General features: G+C 37.7%; 2 protein-coding genes across 3 annotated transcripts in view; one reads left to right on the forward strand and one right to left on the reverse strand.

Moving 5' to 3' along the window:
- CMSS1 (cms1 ribosomal small subunit homolog) overlaps nucleotides 1-24,694 on the reverse strand; it is a 389,163-nt gene that overhangs the window by 264,412 nt on the left and 100,057 nt on the right. The gene's annotated exons all lie outside the window — the stretch shown is intronic.
- FILIP1L (filamin A interacting protein 1 like) overlaps nucleotides 1-24,694 on the forward strand; it is a 291,329-nt gene that overhangs the window by 176,653 nt on the left and 89,982 nt on the right. For both annotated transcript variants that reach the window (XM_090276095.1, XM_090276093.1), the window contains exon 4: nucleotides 5,918-6,096. In XM_090276095.1, coding sequence (XP_090132221.1) covers nucleotides 5,918-6,096 — 179 coding nt within the window. The remainder of the gene's footprint in view (nucleotides 1-5,917; nucleotides 6,097-24,694) is intronic.

The raw sequence follows: 24,694 nt of genomic DNA on the forward strand, positions 1-24,694 counted from the left end.
TCTGGCAACCTACCTCAGGCCTGACCTCCAGTGTCCTTGCTATTCTCGTCTTGGGTCTCATGAGAGAAGACTACTGTCTTGCCAAATTGTGAAGGAGTCTGGTCATATGGATCTGCTTCTGAGTAGTGAGGATGAGACCACCCAAAGTCTGTTAACTTGTGCTTTAGTCCAAATTTTAAACAAGAGGAACTAAAGCTGCAAGTTGATAGTGTTGAAACTGTATCCTGGCTCCCAACATAGTGACTGTGAAGCAGCATTAGGCACAAATTCCCCAACCCATATGAGCACAAATGCAAATTAATGATACTGAACATATCCTGACAAAACTCCATGAATGACACAACCGCTCAACACTTCAATGTGAAATGAAACAAAATGTTTCCAAACTTATGCTGAAATAGGTAGGAAAAAGTTGTTACAAAATAATTCTGCTGCACACATGCAAAACTGGAAACACCCTGACCCTCTACAGATGCTAGTCCCTGAAAGTTATCCATAATTTAGCCCTGCTTTGCAAATCCAACCTTCTTTGATTAGTCCCTCAAGAGATACCCCTACATAGACACACACACCCCTCACATTCCCACCTCTGCGATTCGCCCACTTTTCCCTCTTTCCTTCTACTTTCTCCTTATAGATTTATCCCTCCTCAGCTCTCAGTCTATCCAATTTCTGGATGCCTGTATAACTCTACCTACCGAACAACCCTACTGTCTACCTTCTTCCTGTATCTAATGGGAAGTCCCAGGCAAGAGGAAGATACCCAGAGAATAAAAAGCTAAGGGAAATTCCCTAGATAGGGCAGAAGAAAACAGAAGACAGCGTTCCCACTGAGACTACCCCTAGTTACATCAGAATAAGGTTCTGCCTCAAATAAATAAGTAAACAAACAAATAAATAAATAACCTTTTTCTTTCTCCTATTGGAGGGTATAATCTTCCACCTTTTATTTTCTTGACAATGTTCTTTTTGAAAAATGTAAAAATCTCAACCACGTCTAGAGTAAACTAAAATGAATTTATTCTTAAGGCAAAATAAAAAAACAAACTGTTTTCAGTTACTTCACATGATAGAAACACTGACTTAAGCTAAAAAACTGATGGAGGCTGGAGAGCTAGAACAAAGGATGAGAATGGGGAAGAGGGTAGCTGGGTTGTCAAGAGGGAGGGAGACATAAGAACTGAGTCAACAGTTTTAACCTCCTATTGCTTTGCAGTCTACAGTTCCACATGAGAAGTTACTGTTAAAAAATACTTGAGTAAATGGCCTAACATATTCCTAGTTCTTTCAAAAAAGATATTAAGAAAAATATAAGAATATAAAAGAATCTGCATACCTTATTAGCATTACCTTAGAGTCATCTTTATAATACTTATTTTAAACAAGAAAATTTAGCTTTTAAATTTCATTTTATTCATTTATTTAGTATTTATTGAAGAGCTGATATACAAAAATAGTTGTGGTTCCTGTATTCAGGGTGTTTAATGTCTAAGAGAGTGACAAAGAGCATGATCACACAAGTGTGCAATTACACATATATTAATTTCTGTGGTTAAAACCATGAAGTACTATGAGAGAGTATAATGGAGGAACAAAATTTAGATAGAAGAATCAGGAAAGCCAAGATCCAGAGAATGAGTAGGTGTTAATCAGGTAGAACACAAAGGAATCCCATTTCCAACAATACTGTGGACTACATATCCAGTGAAATTATACCTCTAAAAAATACATAAAAACAAAAACATTAGATAGACTATCTAACACACTCTTAAATGTATGTATGAGCTTACATGGAAACAAGAGAAATTCTGAAGCTAGGGACTAAGAGGGAAACTTATACAGACTAGCTTCTGGCTCCATATATTTTGAATCTTTCTCCTCTCAATCCACAAACTTCCATTTCTGGGGACCAAAGGACACATTCATTTTGGAATATAATCTCTGGCCTTCCACCTTTATTTAACAATGGCTGGATGAGCTAGTAAAAGCACTTCTGGAAGCCTTTTGTACACCAAGATTGTTAGCGATAACTTGCCTATACATGGAATTTACTGTGAAACCATCTGAACTTCTCTTTAGCAGGGTCTCACAAATGTTTAGAGCCTCTCCAAAACTACCTGACATGAAAGTAAATATGATGGTGGATAAGTAAAAACAAAAAAAACAAAACAAACAAACAAAAAAAAAAAAACAGAGGTCTTAACTGATTACAATTAAAATGTATTACTTTTGAAATTAAAAAAAATAATATATGACTAGGTGAACACACTGCTGGGGCCCTTGAAGGGCCTTGGAAAATATCTGTGCATGAGAAGGACCCTAAAACTTAAGCTGCATGGTGAATCTTCCTCTCCCTTATCCCTCTCTTTGTATGTGAGCATATGTGTACCTTTTTAGAAAGGAAGACTGACTTGGCTATGTTTGTAGGCCTACTTTGAAGAGACAGAGGTGGGATCAAAGATAGAGGAAAAAGAGGTTAATAGACAAAGCAAGGGCTGGAAGGAGACAAAAAAGGGATGGAGCAAAGAAGTTCATATAAGTGAGGTGATTAAGAATGTAGAAGAATGTAGGTAAATTAAGAGAAGCAGAACCCAAAGAAAAAAAGAGACTTTATTCTCGATAGATTCTCTTCAGTGAAGTAGGAAATAAAATTAAGAAGGTAATGACATTCTCCCATCTAGTGTTTAGAGAGAATAGCATGGGCTGCCAAAAGGTGCCTTGAGGAAAGAGAAAGGCTGTTGTTGACCAGGCATAGGGAAAGAGCCACCTGGAAGGTCCAGCTAAAACTGAAAATTACCCAGAATGCTACCAAGATTGAAGGTAGAAAGGCAGATTGTAGAGGAAGTGACCTGAAGCTCAGTAGATGAGAATGAGAGAAGACTGCCTCCATTAAGAGTGATAATGAAAACAAGGAATAGCTTCCAGAAGGTTCTGACTGTGATAGAGGAGAGTCACAAGAATCAGGACGCCATTTCCAGATTCTGAGATATTGAGAAAATGAGAGAATGAGCAGTCTCTATAAAATAGAGCTTCCAGTGTTGTCCAGGAAAAACGGGTTTCAGTGAAGACAAGGAAGAAAGAATATTTTATAAATACTACATTTGGTTACCTTTGGTCTACTAAAATGGCCAAACAATTTCTCTGCTCTGTGGATTAACTTTATTGAAAAGGACACTCCCAGAAATGATTGACCAGTCTTCCGAGTTTTCTTTCCCAGGCTTCATTCAGTCTGTAAGTGGGGAGAGATAAAAAGGGGCCAGTGGTTCTCTGAAAGTCCCTTAGTACTTAATGATACACCACCTTACACTGCTTTGAATTGTTTGGGCGTGTATCTTATCTTCCTAGTGAAAGTATAAGCTCTGAGACTTTAAACTTCTCTTCTACTGCCCATGGCAACTATCATAGTACTAAGTCCATAGAGCATAATAGACACAATAAATACTTGTTGCCTTGGGAAGTGATTTTAGAAGTCAAGTCCAACCACTTATAAATTAGAAACCTGAAATACAGAATGGTTTAGTGGCTTGGTCAAGCTCACACACATACAGATGGTGAGAACTGAAATGAGTTCAAGGGCGCTCGATCTGTCAGGAATGAAGAAGAGACAGAACTAGGAACCGCTGACATATTTTCTAAAAAGCATTCTGGCATATAGAAATGAAGGCACAGAATGAAACTTCGGGTATATCCTAAAATATCTCTAGAGTCGGTAATTCTTTCTTTGGGAGCTTTCCCTCTGCCAGGACACTACTTGACAGCTTTGCAATTACTGATGTTGGTAAACATGCACCAAACAGGATAAAGTAAGTTCACGTCATCCTTCAAGAGTCATGGAATGCAAGAGAAGGAAAACTCAGAGAATCAGGCATTTCACTGATATGAAGGAACAAACAATTCTAGCCAGAAGTAATCAGAGAAAGCTACAAAAGAAGAACAGGAGAGTTTTGGGTAGAAGGGTAAAAATGTGTCTAGGTTTCAGCACCGAAAAAAGCAGTATTGGATCATCATGGTATATTCTAAGAACTTCCCAAAGTTCAGTGGGTGAGAAAAATGTGAAGGTATGCAGTGAGAATGGGGGAAGAAGGATCAGGAGATCAGTGGTGAAACACCTTTGGGCTCTGGATAGGAGAGTGCTGTAATCCCATCAGTGGAAAGATAATGCTGTCACTGATGAGGACAGGCTGGAAGGGGGTGAAGCTAAAAGGAGACCACTTAAAAGGTCATATAATAAATGAAAGACAATGATTCTTTCTAACCTTCCCTCCTTGTCCCTTTATACAAACAAACAATATAAGGAGGAAAAATGGCAATGGAAAAACAACTGTGGAATAAATGTTTTCTATTTTCTCTTTCTGAGCCAAGTAAATTTAATATGTATGTCCACACAATTCCAAGAAGCTATCTAAAGAGATTTTTCTTGTATTTGAGAAACTTCCCTTAGTCATTCATTTACTCATTAACTCTAGGGTTGATCTTATGTAAATTAAATTAAATGTTTTCCTAAGTCAAACTAACAACTTTCCCAAATGAAGCCTGATCCTATCGCTATTTCCCTCTCAATTCCAAAAACAGTTAATTTGAATTTCCTTTACAACTCACTCTAAAGTCTGGGCTTGAGGCCCAGGACAATTAAACACTACAATCTTCCTCTCAGAAGATGTTAACTAATGAGTTAACAGCGACTCAACCAGCAGGCAAATAGAGTTTAGCAATTTCAGTTTCCACAAAAGGATTGGTTACATTTATTAAAAATTATCAATACCCATATGGTATAATGAAGTATTTTGTATGTGTTAAAGCATCATTATAAACCAATAGTAGAAAACGAGACAACCAGCCTAGGATTTAGAGGTCTGAAAGAATGATTTAGGTTCTATATGCCGGCACACCTTTGTTCTATTCCTTTTCTGAAATGGTTTGGCTATTTTGTGCCTTGGAATCTTTGTCAAGTATGTGCTTTTTAAGGCTCTACGATTTAAACTGACTTCTAATTCAGAGTCACAAATTTTCGATCCATTATGGTAAAGGCAAAGGGTAAAATCAACCAATGTTACCATTTAGGGCACCTAGTATTTAAGAAACTAGGAAGTCACATCTTTTCAAAACTATGTTCTTAATTGGATATCAATTTATCACTGGCCAAAGATCCTGAGTGACATTTGTTTGAATCAACTCCTTTCCCTCTTTTCATTCTCGATTCCTTCCTTGCTTATTTTGTTTTCAATCTATAAACACATACGGAGCACCTACATAAGCAAGTCACTCTGTAAGAGACTAAGAAGTTAAGAAAAATAGAATGTAGGACCTGCCTTCAGGCAGTTCACCATCTAGTAGGGAAGACAAATACATAAATCAGGCACAGAGTGATAGTTTTATAACAGACATATAAGTAGGTGATGAAAACCAGAAAGAATTTGATGCTTATATTTGGTCACATTCACACTACTAACAACACAGAGTTGATTAACAAGCGTTTAAATACTCAAACACTCTGATGCATAATACAAAGAAAAATAGCCCATGGGATCCAAGAGGCATACACTGGTAGAGTACTATAGGAGGGGCTGGGAAAGAGAGATCACTAGGGCAGTTGCAGAATCAAACACTGGCCATATCACTCCTCTGATATAGTTTCTCTGGAGAGAGAAAGAAGTGTCAGAAAGGGGATAAAAGGGAACTGTTATGATACAGAGGCACCAATTATTCTCTCTGGGAAAAAAATGACAGTAAAAAGATTAAATTTATTTGAATGCATCAAAAAGTATCAATGAACAAGAGAAATGTTAAAAACTAAACAAGGAGATCAGAACCCATCACTGAATTAATTAGTTAAAACCTGGACATTTCTAAGAGTGAAAGATGGTAGTATTATGAATGATTCGTAATTAACAGAATATAAATATATTTTCTTTTTTAGTTGGACAAAGTTGTGGAAAAACATAGAGAATCTCACAGACGAATTCTGGAACAGCTTTTAATGGCAGAAAAATCTCATAGGCAAACCATATTGGAGTTGGAGGAAGAAAAGAGAAAACATAAAGAATACATGGAGAAGAGTGATGAATTCATAAGCTTACTAGAACAGGAATGTGAAAGGTAAGGCTACTTTGTACAAGACAATGAACCACACTGCACTCTTATTAACCTCTCACTATATAGGCTGGGTCCTGTACGAGGGTTACAGAGAAACAAAGATGAATACAACACAGCTTCTGCTCTAAAAGATCTCATGGTCCAGAGTGATGAAAAAGAGGTGTCCAAAGACACTATAGTACAGTGCAAGAATACTCAGGTGTAATAAGGACTGTAAAAACATAAGTGTTGGGCACTTAATTCTGCAAAGGATCACCCTGCAAAAGCTGTACCAGAGGAGGTGACAGGTTTTAGTCTCTATACAAACAAGAATGGAAACTACATACAAAGCATCGGCAGAAATAAGTGTCACATCACAGAGGTAAGAAAACAGAACCGGTCCTGAGGGAACTCAAGCTTTCCACATAGCTACAGCATAGGGTGTTACTGCAGGATGAGAAAAGGAAAGGCTAGCTACAAACAATTGGATTTTATACTGTTGAGAAGGATCAAAGGAGAAGGGGAACGGATTGACCAGGTATGTTTTCTTCAACATTAAGGCAACATAGAGGAAAGACAGGAGGAGCATACGTTTTTCAATGGCAATGGGGTTAGAAAGGATGAAAATAAACAAGAAATATTTATGATGTATATAGTTAATTTGAATTATTGACTAATGAGGGTGGAAAACAGAACAAGGAAAACAGAAAGTTATTGAGAAGTACTAGCTATTCACCAAGGTAGAGAATACAGGAATGGGAAAGAGTTTTAGTTGCTGAAGGATTTTGTTGGGGGAGGATGGTTCAAAAGGTGAAGGAGGGGGTTAGGAGATGAGATGTGTTTTAGTCATGCTGAATATGAGGTACCCAGTATATTCTAATGTCCAGAGAGAGGAGAGGATAATATGTCTAAAGAACCTGCAGTTGAAAATACACATCTGGAAAAAGATGGGCTTGGTGATGTGAGTTTGTAACTGGTGGCAGCCAAAGCTATGGGTGCTGGTGTGGTGAGGAGAATTCTAAGAAAAAAACTCTAGATAAACATTAATGTTTGGTGGGTTTCTGAAGGAAGATAGGTCAAGAAAAGAAGCTAAGAAAGATGGTGAAGGGTTAAAAGAACCAAGAGAAATAAAGCAAAGAAATAAAGCAAGGAAAGACTTACAAGAAAGAGTAAGCAGTCAAATAACAGCAAATGATACAGAAAAGGATGAGAAAATGTCCCAGAATTTAGTAACAAGGAAGACAGTGAGGAACTTGAGCCCTTTCAAAAGTACAGTGAGGGCAGAAGCCAAATCACTATGCTTTGAAAAATAAGTAAGAGATGAGAACATAGAAGCTTAAAATATAAACTAGTATTTTGAGAAGCTTGGCTGCAAAAATGGGGAGATTGGTTGGGAAACATTTTAAAATCATAAGGAGGGCAGGTTATTTTGCTCCATTTTGACCTTGTTCTAAATCAATGTACAAAGTATGAGCATTCATATTTATTGAAAGGACAATTGACCTTCTCTTGATACTGCAGATAGAAAATAACCAATCTTTGCAATGTCAAATATTTACTGGATCGTCATTTCACTTGTTATTCCATATATACTTCTTTTATGAGTTACAGAGCTAATGATGCCGATTTCTAATTACAGAAAAATGCAGGAAAAAATTACTTCCGAGTTTCTTTTTCTAAAATACCAGTAGTCTTAATTGCATTATTTAACTACTTACAATAGCTAGGTAAAAGGCATACTTTCATTTCTCTTCAATATACTTCATGGTAGACACTTGGTAAGAGTGCCAAAGAATTCATGGCCCTCATACCCAGTTTCATTTTCCACATTTATCAGGCAGCTTGTTGTCTACTCACTACACAGAGCAGGGTCTTCTTATTGCACTTTGCTCCTCATGAACTTGAAATAACTTCAGGGGCAGATTAAAGGAGTATAAGAAGTCTGCCACCAAGGGAAGATTTGACTCAAACATCACAATATAAGATTGGTTATTCAATGAGACAATGTCATATTAAATATTATTTCAAACCCCTGTGGTTTGGCACCCATGGTCTCATTTGGCCTCCACACTTATTTGGCACTAACTTGCTGAATGCTAACACTTCCTTTCATCTCTCATTAGTATGAATGTTTATTGACCATGGTCAGGGTGCTGCCTAACATAGAACAGAGTGGTAGGTACTGGCTGTCCCTACCAAGGGGGCTTACCTAACATTAATGGAGAAGGCATAATATACATATTAAGGTGGGAATGTGGAGAGCTGTTGGTAGTATAGTTCTAATACTTGCTGTTCTTTCTCTACTATCTTCTGGAGGAAGGCTGAAAAGTGCTATAAAGAAGTAAAATTGTAATGGTGGGAGGCAGACGGTGAAGATTATTTAAACCAAGAGAGAACAGAGAGGAATACTGGGAAATAATGGGAACAAAACATGAGTGGGAATAAAGGAAAGGAAAACAGTGAGGTGAAAGTACATTTCACACCATGAAATCAATATGTTAAGAATGGTAAAATATCATATTTCTTAGTCTTATAGGACACAAAGTGACTTTGTCTTAAAGAATAATGAAAGTGAACATACTATTACTAAAAAATAGAAAAAAATGGCTGGAGGGACTCATTCTCTGTTTAGCCATTTTATAAAATATGAGAATATTTGCCTATTTATGTTTGCCAAGGAACAGCTTACCGATGGAACTCTTTGGGTGTGATTACATTAAACTTGTTCTCATTTCATGATACACAGATAATTCTTCCCCTGCCCCATCTGTATAACAACATAATTCCTTTACCTTGGCACTGCTGGTGGACTGGTCCTCCCAGCTTCCTTACCTTCAGCAGGGAAACTATGGGCCTCATAAAGCATAACTCACTTTCACCAGAATTAAGGTCATGTGCATCAAAGTATTAAATGAACACCACCTAACAAAACAGAAAGTGAGGCAAACTAATATTTCAGGTAAATATACACAGAAGAGGTGTTTACACAATAGGGTGAAATATCATTCACATGTCTCATTTTTGAACAACAGATGACAAAGCATGCATCATTACTGAATCCCTCTAACTTTAGTGAGAGTACTTCTCAACACATAGCCACCCCTCACAAAAGCAAGACTAACTTATCCTAAGGGGTCAAAGAATAACGTTTACTTCCTTCCTCAAAGTGATGTAAAACCACCCCCAAATCAGTGACCTTCTGTACTGAGAAACAAAGAGAGATATCACCCCCATAAAAGGGGGTTGGGTGACAGCAGCTGTAAAGGACTGTCTGATGGAAGCTCTGCAAAAATACTGTGAAAGTTTAGTGCTTGTATTTTAAATGTTGGATAATATTTACATGGAAATAAAATAAAAATCAAGAAATATATGATTGAGATAGTTAATTTGAAACCTTACATGTCAAAGTAAGGCTCGATTTCTGTTTTCTTTGGAGAATTTGTTTTATGTGGAAAATCCTAAAGGAGATTGATGTCACACCTTGAGTTTAGGCCAAAATGTTTGCCAAGTGATGTCTTTGTTGTAATCAGTAAACAATTGGCTTTCCCACTGAAGGACTGCAGGGCAGGGATCAGCTCAGGAAACCCTGTTCTTAAGCATGTTAATGCAGTTTCCTTCACTGTAATCTGTGAGGTTTGTACTGTCCATAAGATAATACTATTATAACCACATTTCATGACAACTCTCTGTTCACTGACCAGCTCAAATATGTGTGTCACCAATGACTTGAATTATGTACTTGGCTTAATTACAAGTGGAGTCTATGTGAAAGGTTTTATACAAAAGCAATGCCAGTAATTTTTGGCCTTTCTGGATGGTTTCACAGGAAAGCCAAAACAGAAATCACTTTTAGTCAGTGCAATTTTGCAAAATTTTCCCATAAGTGAAATGCCAATTCTGTACTTTCATAAAGTTTGCAAAATTTTTTTCATTTTTCAGTTCAATGGGGTAAAAGGCAGTGGAGATCAAAAAAAATTTTTTTTCCTTTTTTTTTGAAACTGAGCATTCTTAAATAAATAAATAAAACAGACTATATATACTAACCAAATATATTACTACACTTCTGGTCTTAAAATAATCACTAAAGTGAGAAACAAATATTGTTATGGCAACTTTGTATAAAAATGTGGCTTCAAAGATGGATTTTTAAAAAAGTCTCAAATTATTTTTCATAATCTCTTATCCAAGTAGGTTAGCACTGAGAGTCCTATTTTACAAAGCAGGAGTCCAAATGTTAGCTTTTCAAAAGTTACATAATGAGGTAGGGATTACAGATAGAATTAATTTATTGTTCATTTCCTACCTAGGTGTGACTAAAAAGAACACTGGCTCAGGGGGCAGAGGGCTTCTGTCACCAGGGACCCAGCTTCAAAGGTTGTTGGCTTTACCACACCTTAGGCTAAGTCCTGTGCTATTCAGGAACAAAGCACTTTGCCCTGGTTAGGTAGCTCAGTGGGTTAGACCTCTGTTCCAATACAACAAGTTGTTGATTTAATCTCCGGTCAAGGCACATACAGGAAACAACCAATGAGTACATAAATAAGTGGAACAATAAATCGATGTTTTTTCCTCTCTCTCTCTCTAAAAAACCAATAAATAAAAATTAAAAAAAACAACAACAAAAAACAAGCAAACAAAAGAAAAAGTCATTTCTACTTTTCCCATTGGCTAAAACAACTTTGTAAAAAAGATTTCCACCATCAACCCTTCTCTGCTATGACAGCTATGATAGGCCTGTTTCCCAGACTGATATCAGACAAATGACTAAAACACTGAACCATATTTGACCCTCCTGCTGAATGAGTACAGTTGACCGTTGAATAATGAAGGGGTTAGGGGCACTGACTCCTGTGCAGTCGAAAATCTGCATGTAACTTTGATTCCTGCAAAACTTAACAAACAGTTGTCCCTCAGTATCTACAGGGGATTGGTTCCAGGAAACACCCCCCCCCATACTCTGCCCCACAGACACCAAAATCTGCAGATGGTCAAGTCCCTTACATAAAATGGCATAGAGGACTTCTGGCAAGATGGTGGCATAGGTAAACAGGGCTCATCTCCTTGCACAACCACATCAAAATTACAACGAAAGAACCACCATTATTCAGAATCACCAGAAATCGAGCTGAACGGAAGTCCTACAACTACACAATTAAAGAAGAAACCACATTGAGACTGGTGGGAGGGGCAGACACATAGAATGGGCTAGTCCCACATTGGGAGGGATATCTCAGGAGTGAAGGTTCCCAGCACCGCCTCCGACTTCCCAGTTCAAGTTTCCTGTACCAGGAAGATAAGTCCCCATAATTTCTGGCTGTAAAACCAGTGGAGACTGAGGCTGTGGAACACAGAAATTGCTGAGACTCACTCCCTCTGAGCTCCAGTGCTGGGGCAGCAGCTCGAAAGGCACCAGGGACATACAGGGAGGAACTGAAGGGTCTGGCATCAGGGTGCGAGTTGGGGGGCAGCTTTCTCCCAGACAGAAATGCTGGCAGAAGCCATTGTTCCTTTTCTGAGCCCTACCCACAAAAAGCCAGCAGGCAGACATCATCTGAGACTCCATCCACCTAGCTCACACTATTTGCCCCACCCTGATGATTCCCTGAAACTCTGCCTCACCCAACTTTCGGGCCCATCCAACCTGTTTCCAGTGGCTTTACTATATCAATGGCTTGTCTTGGCTCATGCTTAAGATTTTCATAAATTCTCTCAAAGAAGCAGCATCTAATCTCAACAAGCTGAGCCCTGTACCACTTGCTAAGTGGCCCCAGGGCTGGCACTAGCAGCAGCCGTCCTTGGTTCACAGCTTTGCCTTGCTTGGGCCCATCCTAGCTCAGCACAAGTAGCAGCCATCTGCAGATCCCTTTGTAGCTTATGCTGGATGGCCCCAGACAGAACACAGGTAGTGGCTACCATGGACTGCAAATCCCAGGAAGCCCAAGAGCCTGCCCACCCAGTGGACAGCTACAGACCACATTGGAGCACTACCACCCAACCACCTCCGTAAGTGATATACTCAAGGGGAGGACTCAGCAGGTACCAGAGCCCTGATGAAGTAAGTCCTGTTCTGTGGAGTAGGGCCCTTCACAGCTGATCCTCCATGGTGGTTGGTTGTCAGTGGTCACAGCCAGTCCCTGTAACTGATCAGCCTGGGTAAATCCCTCCCATTGACCTGCCAATAGCAACCAAGGCTCAACTACAAAAGTAGGGTATACACAGCCACATGGTGGGCACACCTCAAATACCCAGCTTGGGTAAAAGGGGAGGCTGAGCAACTGGACCCTACAGGACACCTACTACATTAGGCCACTCCACCAAGCCTGGGATACATAGCCCTACCTAATATATAGAAACAAACACAGGGAGGCTGCCAAAATTAGGTGACAAAGAAACATGGCCCAAATGAAAGGACAGAACAAAACTTCAGAAAAAGAATAAACAAAATGGAGACAATCAATCTACTAGATGCAGAGTTGTTCAGAACACTAGTTATAAGGATGCTCGATAAACTTAGGGGGAAAGTAGATGAACCAGAGAGAAGTTCAACACATAAGAAAGGACATGGAAACCATAAAAAACAAAAATAAACAAAGATACAAACAAAAAAACAGAAATGAAGGCTACACTAACTGAAATGAAGCAGAGTGGATGAAGTTGAGAATCAAATCAGTGATTTGAAATATAAGGAAGCAAAAAACACTCAATCAAAACATCAAGAAAAAAAAGGTATAAAAAGAATAAGGATGTTGTAACGAGCCTCTGGGACAACTTCACGCATACTAACATTCACACCATGGGGGTACTGGAAGGAGAAGAGAGAAAGCAAGAAATTGAAAACTTATTTTAAGGAACTAGACATACAAGACCAGGAAGCACAGAGAATCCCAAACAAGTGAACCCAAGAGGCCCACACCAAGGCACATAATTAAAATATCAAAAATTAAAGACAAAGAGAATCTTAAAAGCGGCAAGAGAAAAGCAGTTAGTTACCTACAAGGGAGCTCCCATAAGACTGTCAGCTTATTTCTCAATAGAAACTTAGCAGGCTATAAGGGACTGGTAAGAAATATTCAAAGTAATGAAAGGAAAGGACCTACAACCAAGGTTACTCTAGCCAGCAAAGCTATCATTTAGAATAAAAAAACAGATAAAGAGCTACCAAGACAAGAAAAAGTGAAAGGAGTACATCACCACCAAACTAGCATTATATCAAATGCTAAAGGGTCTTCTTTAAGAAGAAAAAGATCAAACACATGAGAAATAAAATGGCAATAAATACATATCTATCAATAACTGAACCTTAAAAAACAAAATAAAGAAACAGCAGAACAGAAACAGAATCACAGATACAGAGAATGTTTTGATGGTTGCTAGGTACAAAGAGGTTCAGGGAGATGGGTGAAAAGGGTGAAGGGATTAAGAAGTACAAATTGGTTGTCACAGGATAGTCATGGGGATGTAAAGAACAGCATAGGGAATATAGTAGCCATCGAATATATATGCATGATCCACAGACATGGACAATGGTGTGGGGATTACCTGAGGGAGTGAGGGGATCTGGGCGGAGGAGACAAAGGGGGAAAAATGGGGGCAACTGTAACAGCATAATTAATAAAATATAATTTGAATTTTAAAAAGTGGCATAGAAAAATGCATACAGCTGGTCCTCTTCATCCATGGATTCCCAAACACAGATGAAAATACTGTTTCCAATCCATGGTTGAATTTATAGTTGCAAAAACAGGAATATACTGAAAAAATTTGCATAAAAGTGGACCTGAGCATTTTGAATCTGTATTGCTCAAGAGTCAATGTATTTTAGATTACTTTCAAAGACATCTCTCCAGATACTCCCTTGAACTATATACTTGTGTATGAGTGTATTAATTTGTTTATTTTTTAGCTGGTTTAAATAATTAGTTATTTACTAGTCAATGCTGCTTGCCATTCATTCATTGATTCAGTTTCTCAAAAAAAAAAAAAGAAAAATAGAAAAACCAAAACCCAAAACCCAATTAATTAAATGCCTACTACATGCCAGATCATACGCTAGATAACTAGGTGCAGGAGGTATACCTGGTCTCTACCTACATAAAATCCCAACTAGTTTGTGTAGATGTGAAACAGAGAGACCATTGCAGACTTTAAGACTTAATACTAATTCTTTCAAAGCCCTTTATGATCATGATGGGTAGAATTAAAAAAGACAGTATTATGGTAAAATAAGAATGACATAAAATGTTCACGAAAATAGAACATTCAGGAGAAATCAATAAGCACATTAAACTAGAGTACTAGAGAATTCAATATCTTGCAAACTATCACCATTAAGATTTTTAGTTTCTTTAGTCTTAAATATCAGTTTTTAAGAATATCCCACAAAGTATAACACAGTGGGTATAGTATTTTAAAAAATAAGTAAGTCTACTTTTTAAAAATCATATTTGGAAAACCAGCAGTTTTAAATTTCATGCACACTAAACTATTGTTGTAGAATACATTGTATTCAAATGCAATCATTTCCTTTCAGTTTTCTGGCAAAGAGTTATGTATATTACATATTCTTGAGATTATGTCTTGCAAATAGTGAAATGGATGCCAGATATCCATTTGACCTTTGTAATGGATATCCAGTTCTTTGTCAGAAAAAAATGGAGACCCACCACAAACACATATTTTGGTATCATAACTCTATAGAGAATCACAACATGATCAACCTATACTTCATATACCCCAGACCTAATACAGGAACTGGGCAGGGGTGCAGAGAGATTAATATCTTATGAGAATACCAAAAACAATTTAGGACTATACACCATGACTTAACTTTCAACAGATGTCATAAAACCATACCCTTGTAACTGCACAATTCAGCAGTTTCTTTACATCATGTAATTATAGAGGTCACAATTCGGATACTGTGATAATGCTATTTGATTGCTTTTCCTTCCCAGAAAGCTGGGCTAAATTTTACAAATAATTTGGGGTGTGTATTTGGATGCATAATTATTAGTTAAGTTATTGCTTGCACAAAATACTAGAGATGTTAAAAAGCAGTCTAAGTCCAGTGAGGTATGAACCAGAAGCTTGGAGACTGGTGACTGTGGTTTGCAGACCATATCTGCAGCTAGCTAGTGTGTAACATTGGGCAAATCCTATTTCTCCAATCTTATATATAAGACAAATGAGATAGGCTATATGATTTGTACAGCTCTTTCAGATCTAAAAATCTGTGATTTGATTATATGATTGTTATGAATAAGTACCTTTCACTTCAAGCCTATGATTCTAATCTACACTATCAAAAGAGATCAGTGACAAAACTTATTTTCAAAAATGAACAAAGACTCAGACATGTATGAAATAATACTAAAAGAGCTAACATTTAAGTCATCAGAGTAACAGAAGAATAGGAAAAAAGAAAATGAATAAAAAATTTTAAAGAAATTATGTCTTAAGACCTCCCAAATTTGATGAAAGATACTCTCCTACAGGCTTAAGAAGATCAGAAACCTCAAAAAGGATAAACCTGAAGAAACCCCTGCCCAGACACACAAAAAGAACTCAAAGAGTGGAAGTGGTGGAATATCAATATATAAGAGAAAAAAAGTACCAGCAGAAAAAAAAAGACAAACATCCACCTATTAAAAAACAGAAACAAACAAACAATAACAACAGCAACAAAAATCAGAGAAAGTGAGATTTCAGGAAGGAAGGAATAAGGAATATCCAGCATTGCTAAATTCATTACTAAGACAAATTTGATACTAATATGATCAAAATATGATTTCCAATTATAAGCCATCAGAGTAGACAAAATTTCTTAATAGTGTCAGACAGGCCTGGCTTTAATTTCATATGGGATAAGTAACTTAAATTCTTTGAGATTTGGTTTCCTCAGTTTTTCTTTCCTAACATATCCTTAGTTTTTCTCAAATATTTTTTCTTTTTATTGAATTTATTGGGGTGACATTGGTTAATTTTTTTTTAAAGAGGTCAGTGAGAATGAGAGCACCTCTATCATTAGTTTAAAATTCAATCTGTATTTTCACTCTTAAAGGATATCTAGATTTAGGTACACCCTACTGCTTTCTCAAATGTCATATATTCAAAACTAAACTTAATATTATCTTTGCAAATCCAGGTAAATTTACAATGTTTCTATTACTGTTAATGCACCACAATGAATCAAACTATCAGATAACCATAAAAAACTACAGAGATCTCTGCATCCCAATTAATCTAGACCAACCCTCTGATTTTTTATTATGAAAAACAAGGCCCATCATGTCTCAGCTAAGAAATCCCCAAATCTTGCTACTAAATAGTAGTAGAGCCAGACTGGAAGCTAGTTCTTCTCATAACATTTTTGGTGCTATTCTCCCTAGAGTCATTACCAGGTGCTCAAGCCTTGTGCTTGGTGCTGTGGGAGGTCCAGGAGAAATGTAAGACATAATTATTGATATAATATAGTCATAGAGACAAGATTCTCATAAAATAATCTGTAGATGATTCAATGAGGATTCAATTATTCATTCTATGGTACTGATACCACTGTTTCAACATTATGGAAGGTCAGGTAAAAAGAATATTGAGAACTGTAATTATCCCATCCAGCACAGCCCTAGGAGAATGCAGGACATATTGTACATTAAACACTGGGTAAATAGATCTAACCAGCTCAAAGCTACTAGTTTACCAGCCCTTCAAAACAGAAAGCAAATACTGAATGTGGAAAGGCAACCTCAAACTTCTGTTCCATCTGATTGTAAAATATAAAAGAGGAAAAGAGACATTAAACAATAACAAAACGGAAATTTTTGCCTCATAAATGGAAATCAAGGTGTAACAGAATTAGACTGTATCCTGAATTCACAACTTGCAGGTAAACTTTCCTGGCAAGTGTATTTTTCCCTCAAAGTGGAAACCAAACAGCTTTGGCCAGCCATGAGGATGGAGATGCCTGGCATAAAGGAGGAGTAAATATTACCTTCCATAAAGGCCTTTCCTTGAAAGGTTATAGAGGATTGGACTTAAAGGCACAGATTTAGAGAACAAGAGTGTGAACTATGCTTCCATTTTCTCATCTGGTTCCACTAGCTATCTGACCTTGAACTTAATCTCTGTAAGTCTCAGTTTCCCTATCTGTTAAAAATAAATAAATGAATTTCAAGTTCTTGCAATTACTAAACTAAATAATGCACAGAAAGTGCTAAGTATGGTGTCTGCCACATAGGAAGCATTTAGTAAACATTTGCAACTTTCTTCAGATTTGCCTTTCTTCAAAATAGATTATTTGTATATTCTGTGTCACACCACTGGGCATTTTTAGGATTGCCAAGAAGGCATTTAATTAGACCCTGTGCAGGGTGCTAAGGCTGTGATGATGAGCAAGAGCTTTCAAGGGGAAGACCCTTCAGTATGGTGCAAACACTAAAACAAGTGAAATGTCATGTTACAGGTACAACGACAACAGAAAATACAGAGTAGGCACAAATGAGATATCACTCTTCAGGCTTGGTTGTATCTTATTTCCTTTAGAGTAGAGATATTACTGAATGTTCTAATGATCTAAACTATAACATTGAGCTGGGCACTATAGTGCTCAATGAATATTTTTTAAACTATGGAGACCTATATCCACTTTTGGAAATCATTCTACTTAACTAAAGAGAAATATTAATATAAATGGTATTGTGAAGAGCACAACCTACCACATATACAAAATTAAAACTCACCCAATATGGTAGGGCTTTTTTTTCCAGTGGTAAGAGAAAGTTTATTGAGAAAGTTACAGATACCATATGATCTCACCTATAAGAGGAATCTAATGAACAAAATAAACTAACAAACAAAATAGAACCACAGGCATTGAAACATGGAAGAGAGGAGGGGAGAAGGGGATAATGGTGGAAAGAAGGAGAAGGGACTAGACAAAGAACATGTATGAATGGCCCACGGATATGGGCGATGGTGTAGGGACTGACTGTGGGGTTGTGTGTGGGATGGGCAGAGGAGGGCAAAGGGGGAAAAATTGGGACAACTGCAATAGAATAACAATAAAAAATTATTTAATTAAAAAAAAAAAAGAAAAAAAGGATACAGAGGTAGTAGAAGTGAGCCAGCTGAGCTGTGTAATCTAGGAAACAAGTTTCAGAAACAAAAGAAGGGTGGAGCTTAGGGGATGAAAAGGAAATAATGAAGAGGAAGCAGAGGGCATGGGCATGCTACTGGGAGGGAGAACTCGCCCCAGTGTGGCGGCTTCTTAGTGCGCCAAAAGACCCTACTTGTTCTGTGGCCTGCCACCGTCACAAGATCCCTACACGAATCACTTCGATTTGCTTAAAGTGATTGTGAAAAATCAAATATTCCCTCTATATGGTAAGTGGGCTTACTTTTCAGTTTCTCTTGCAGGGCCAAGATCATGGAAATATAATTTGTTGAGGAAGTAACTAAATGTAGAAAAAGTTGTTACATTTTAATCTCCTATTTTTCATTAATATCCTATCATAAATTAGCTTCTGGATTAGTTCTCTTCATTAGTTCGTGAATAACACTGCTTCATTCAGATGGAGTTTATTTAAGATTCCCTATTGTGGGTATTTAGATTCCTTCCACTCCTTTACTTCTATAAAGAACACTATGATGAAAAGCCTCAGACTCCAATTAATTTTTACACCTTCCTGATTGTTGCCTTAGAATAAATTTTTAGATGTGGAATTGCTGGGTCAAAATTATGAACCTTTTAAGGATTTGAAAACTGTAGCTAAATAGCGCTCATTAAATAGACTATTTGTATTATTACTAGCATTGAAGGAAAGTACCCATGTCTTACTTTATAATTTTGACTGGGACTAATCTTGAATATGACATTTTTTAACAAGCTATAATGTTTAAAAGTATGTAAAGTGAATGTTTCATGTATCAGATTTTCACACTGACTTGGACTTTGATTTTAGAGATGTGTTACTTCTGAAAAAAAAATCTAACATACAGAATCAAAACCATACTTAAACACAATATTTTCTTGAAAGAGTATTTTGCCATTGTGAATGTAATTTCAATATATTTCATTTTCCCTATTAAAGTCAGGTTTTGAGGGGCCTAGCATCACTGGTCTTACAAATACTGCTTCTGTAACTCCTCTAAATGGTCTGAAACCTCCTCCCTCAGTACAATCCAGAGTTCAAACCCAGGATCCTGGCTCACCTTTTCCACCACATGAGGGATTCAGCAATTGTTTTCAGTTCTCATAGTACTGGCCTTACATGGTACTGAAGAGCTTAAGTTTGTTTAACACAAACTTTTGTCAAATTTTGTCTCTAATAATTCAGGTGAAGTGTGTAAGAATTCCAACCAATTTCTCCCATTTAACTCAATTTATACTCACGTCGTCGCAGGATGTCGATTCAACGCGGGAGGAGACAGATGCCGTGTCGCTCCCGGGTCGGACTGCGCGGCCATTCTCGGCGGTGCAGATAGACTCTTGAGAAGCTACACCATCATCTCTCGAGATGGACGGCTGCCAACAACAACTCACCAACTTTCATTTCCTCCCTGTTTATCATGCACATAGATTTATGCCATAGCATTTTCCATTATTTCCTAGTAACAACATGAAATATCAGAAGTGCCTGGAGAACAAGTAATTTATACCTTAAGATGTTTCAGAAGAAACATATTAGCAGGATCTATGAAGCTGAGTAAACATTTTCTTAAAAATAAGTAATTTTTAACTCACAGCTTTGTCACTTCATATCATACATCTTTTGTTCTGAGTAAATATGACATTAAAGACATTTCATACCATAATAAAAACTGGGATATATATATAAGAGAAAATGTAGAAAAAAAGAGTATCTCATGTGGCTGTCAAAACACTGTTTAGTAAACATTTCCCGCAAAGATAGCAGAGAGAACTCAAAATGGAATACTCAGCATTTGTGTCAATAGCAAGGACCAAAAAGGACCAAATGTAAGTGCAATTAAAAACACAAAACATCAGGCTTCCGGTCAAGATGGTGGCATAGGTAAACAAGGTACACAAAACCCCCAACGACCACATCAAAATTACAATTAAGCTAAAGAACAGCCATCATTCAAAACTTTCTGAATCTACCTGAACAGAATTCCTATAACTATGGATATAAAGAAGCTACCACATTGAGACTGAGAGGAGGGGTGGATACACCAAGAGGTTGGTCCCACACCCATGTGTAGCGTTTAAAAAATGGGAACGATATCTTGGCTGCAGAGGTCCTCCCTGAGGACTGAAGTGTCCAAGGCCCACACAAGAACCCCCAGCCCAGGGTTCCAATTCCAGGAAGAGAGGTTCCCAAAACTTCTGGCTATGAAAACCAGTGGGGATTGTGGCTGAGTTCTCTTTCTTTCTCTTCTTCTCCTCCTTCTCTTCATTCTTCTCCTTTCTCTTCTTCCTCCTCTTCCTCTTCCTTTCCTTCATCTTCCTCCTCCTCCTCTTCTTAAAATAAGCCCTTTAACATTTGTTGCAGTACTGGTTTGGTATTAACAAACTCCTTTAACCCATTCTATGTAAAGGGTTTGCACACGAACTTACTTGGACTCAGGACTCACTCACTCTGAGCTTCAGGGCTAGGGACATATGGGGAGAAACTGAATTATCAAGATGCAGGATGAGGGCTGGAGGGGCAATTTTCTCCCAGACAGAAGTGCTGGCAGAGGCCATTTGTTCTTTTGCTGTGCCATCACCCCCACGCCCAGATCCTTCAGGCAGTATGTCACATCTGAGTCTCCATCAACCTGGCTAACACTGCATCTCCCATCACTCCCTCCTCTGTGATACCCTGATGCCCTGAAACCTTGACCCACCCAACATTTGGGCCCACTCAAGCTCTTTCCAGTGTCTTTTCCATACAAATGATGTCTTGGCTCATGTTGCTAATTTTCCTAAAATCTTTCAAACAAGCAGCAAGTGATATCAACATGCTTCCTATCTCTTGCTAAGTGGCTGCAGGCCTGGCACTAACAACAGCAGGCTTTAGTTCACAGCTCAGCCTCCCCTGGATACCTCCAAGCCCAGCACAAGTAGCAGCTATCTGCAGATAGTATTGTGGCTCATGCCAGGTGGTCCCAGAACCAGTGCACCCAGTGGACAGCTTGAGATTGTGACAAAGCAATACCCAACCACTTTCATAAGCGACACTGTCAAGGGGTGGACTCAGTTAGCACCAGAGAGCCCTGCTGAAGCAAGTCCTACTCTGTAATTGGCCACTGCATAGCAGATTGTCTACTGTGGTCACTGCCAGTTCTTGCAGCCTATCTTCCTGTAGGTAAATCCCTTCCATTGATGGCAATCAAGGTTCACCTACAATAAGAGAACAACACAGTCCACATAAGGGGCACAACTGGAGTGCCCAGTTTGGGTGACCAGGGAGGCTGTGCACTGAGCCCTATAGAACACTTATGACACAAGGGGAACTTTATTAAGACCGGGAGACACAGCAGCTCTATCTTATACAAAGAAGTAAACACAGAGAGGCAGCAAACATGAGGTGACCAAGAAACACGTTCCAAATAACAGAACAGAACAAAACTCCAGAAAAAGAACTAAACAAGCAATCTACCACTGGTTATAAGGATGCTCAGTGATTGCAGTGAGAACTTCAACAAAGGGATAGGAAACATTAAAATGGAGCTAGAAAACATTAAAAAAAGAACCAGTTAGAAATGAAGAATACATTGACTGAAATGAAGAATACATTACAGAGAATCACCAGTAGAGTAGATGAAGCAGAGGATCAAGTCAGCAATTTGGCAGATAAAGAAGCAGAAAATACCCAATCAGAACAGCAAAAAGAAAAAAGAATCAAAAAAAAAAAAAATGAGGATAGGTTAAGGAGCCTCTGGGACAACTTCAAGTGTATCAACATTAACATCATGGGGATGCCGGAACAAGAAGAGAGAAAACAAGAAATTGAAAACCTATTTGGAAAAAATGATGACTGAAAACTTTTCTAGCCTGGTGAAGGAAACAGACATACAAGTCCAGGAAGTGCAGATAGTCCCAAACAAGCTGGACCCAAAGAGGCCCACAATAAGACACATAATTAAAATGTCAAAGGCTAAAGATAAAGAGAGAATCTTAAAAAAGAAGCAAGAGAAAAGAAGTCAGTTACTTACAAGGGAGCTCCCATAAGATTGCCAGTTGACTTCTCAACAGAAACTCCGCAGGCTAGAAGGGACTGGTAAGAAATATTCAAAGTGATGAAGAGCAAGGACCTACAACCAGGATTACTCTACCCAGCAAAGCTATCATTTAGAATCAAAGGAGAGATAAACAGCTTCTTGAAGAAGAAAAAGCTAAAGGAGTTTGTCACCCCCAAACCAGTATTACAAGAAATGTTAAAGGGTCTTCTTTAAGAAGAACATTAACTGTTATGGCTCAGTTGATTGAAGCTTTGTCCCATAATCAAAAGGTCGCAGGTTTGATTCCTTGTCAATGTGCATGCCTGGGTTGCGGGTTTGAACTCCGATCCAGGTGCGTATGACACCTGGTCAGGCTGTGTACAGGAGGCAACCAATCAATGCTTCTTTCTCTCCCTTCCTCTTTCTCTAAAAGCAATGAAAAAAATGTCCTCAGGTGAAAATGAAAAAAAAAAAAAATAAAAATATGAAAAATAAAATGGCAAAAAATATATCACCCCTGTGTTCATTGATGTTTCTCTCTCTCCCTTCTTCTTTCCCTTCCTCTCTCTCTAAAAGCAATGAAAAAATGTCCTTGAATGAAGGTAAAAAAGAAAAAGATAAAAATATGAATAAAAAAATGGCAATAAAGATATCATCCATGTTCACTGCAGCATTATTTATAACAGCCAAGATACTGGAGCAATTTAAGTGTCTGTCAACAGATGAATGAATAAAGAAGTGCATATATACAATGGAATATAACTCAGCCATAAAAAAAGAATGAAATCTTGCCATCTGCAACCACATGGAGGGACCTAGAGGGTATTGTGTGAGTAAAATAAATCTGACAGAGAAGGATAGATGCCATGATTTCACTTAAATGTGAATCTAAAAAGTAAATGAACAAGCAGAAGAGAAAAAAGACTCATAGATACAGAGAACATTTTGATCGTTTTAAGATGGGAGGAGGGTTGGGGAATTGGTGAAAAAGGTAAAGGGATTAAGAAGCACAAGTTGGTTGTTACAGAATAGTCATGGGGATGTAAAGGACAGCACAGAGAACAGAGCCAATAATATTGTAATGAATACATATGGTGTCAGTTGTGTACTAGACTTAACAGGGTGATCACTTCATAAGTTATATACATAAATGTCTAATCACTGGGTTGTATACCTGAAACTATAATAATATTGTACATCAACTATAACTGAAAAACAAAAAGTTATTAAAAAGAAAAAAATACCTATAAATGCCTGCATGTTTTAAAAGGGAAGTTATTAAATATAATTGCCTATTATTTGGAAGCTGGAAAGAAAGGAAGGAAGGAAGGAAGGAAGGAAGGAAGGAAGGAAGGAAGGAAGGAAGGAAGGAAGGAAGGAAGACAAGATATTTTCCTGTAGGACACAACTGTAATTTGCTTTATGGCAAATTAGTCATTACTCTAAACAGTAATCAAACACCGGCTAATCTACTCAAGAACACTCTAGCTGTTCTACAGCCATTATTTTCAAACATGATAATGTTAAGCCATTAAGAGAGCATTTAGATTAAATGGATGGTCTTTTTATGTTTATTTGTGGAGACTCAGAGAAATCCCCTCGCTTCTTCATGCAGAAGGATTTAGTGGCTTATTCTCACCATTTCTTTGATGGCTAAAATTTTTAGCAAGAAACAAAGTAAGAGGCACAGAATAACAAAAATGTTGGAAGAGGGAAAAGAATTTCTCCTTAATCTTATATCTGTGTTGAAGTCTAAGTGAGGCATGCCTCAACAATAACAAAGCAGAGCAAATCAGATAAAACTTCATCCCAAAGAACCTCTGGATGGCAGGAGGAGAATTCTCTTCTAGATTGAAAGTTTAATCTTGAAACATGCCTTCCTGTCTCCTCTGAACAGGCTTGTATTTTTTTAGACTAATTATACTCATATTTTGTTTGTCAGGGAAATGTGTGGGACAGTCACTTAGCTCTATTTCCAATTCCAGAAAGAAACCTTAATAATCCATGGAGATTTGTAATTTCAAAACAGACTTTTCTTGCACCATGGCTGAGACCTCATAACTGCCCAAGTCATGCAAAGGATCCAAAGAAACTGGGTTAGTTTCTTTAGACTTCAGATATACCATACAAAGTTGGGGGTTAGAGGGGAAAAAAAAATAGTGCAAACATAAAAATGTTGATATAAAAATATCCAAACCTGTAGAGAATTTTTATCAAAAGTTGTTTGAGCTACATAGAGGACACTCCTGGAGGAAAGACCTCAACAGACTGAGATAAATGCTTCCAGGAAATGACTGTTTGCAGCTTTTTTTATGCTTTGGAATTAAGGAGGGAAGACTACATGAAGATGGAGAAAGCAAGGCAGATTGGATTACATGATAGTTAACAAGATTATGTGCTCTCTTGAGGGTGGTCATGGTTTAAAAGGAGGGGTCTGAAAACAGGCATTTCATAGATG

The sequence above is a fragment of the Furipterus horrens genome, unplaced genomic scaffold, assembly GCF_987537825.1.
Source record: "Furipterus horrens unplaced genomic scaffold, mFurHor1.1.pri manual_scaffold_1, whole genome shotgun sequence".
Lineage (NCBI taxonomy): Eukaryota > Metazoa > Chordata > Mammalia > Chiroptera > Furipteridae > Furipterus > Furipterus horrens.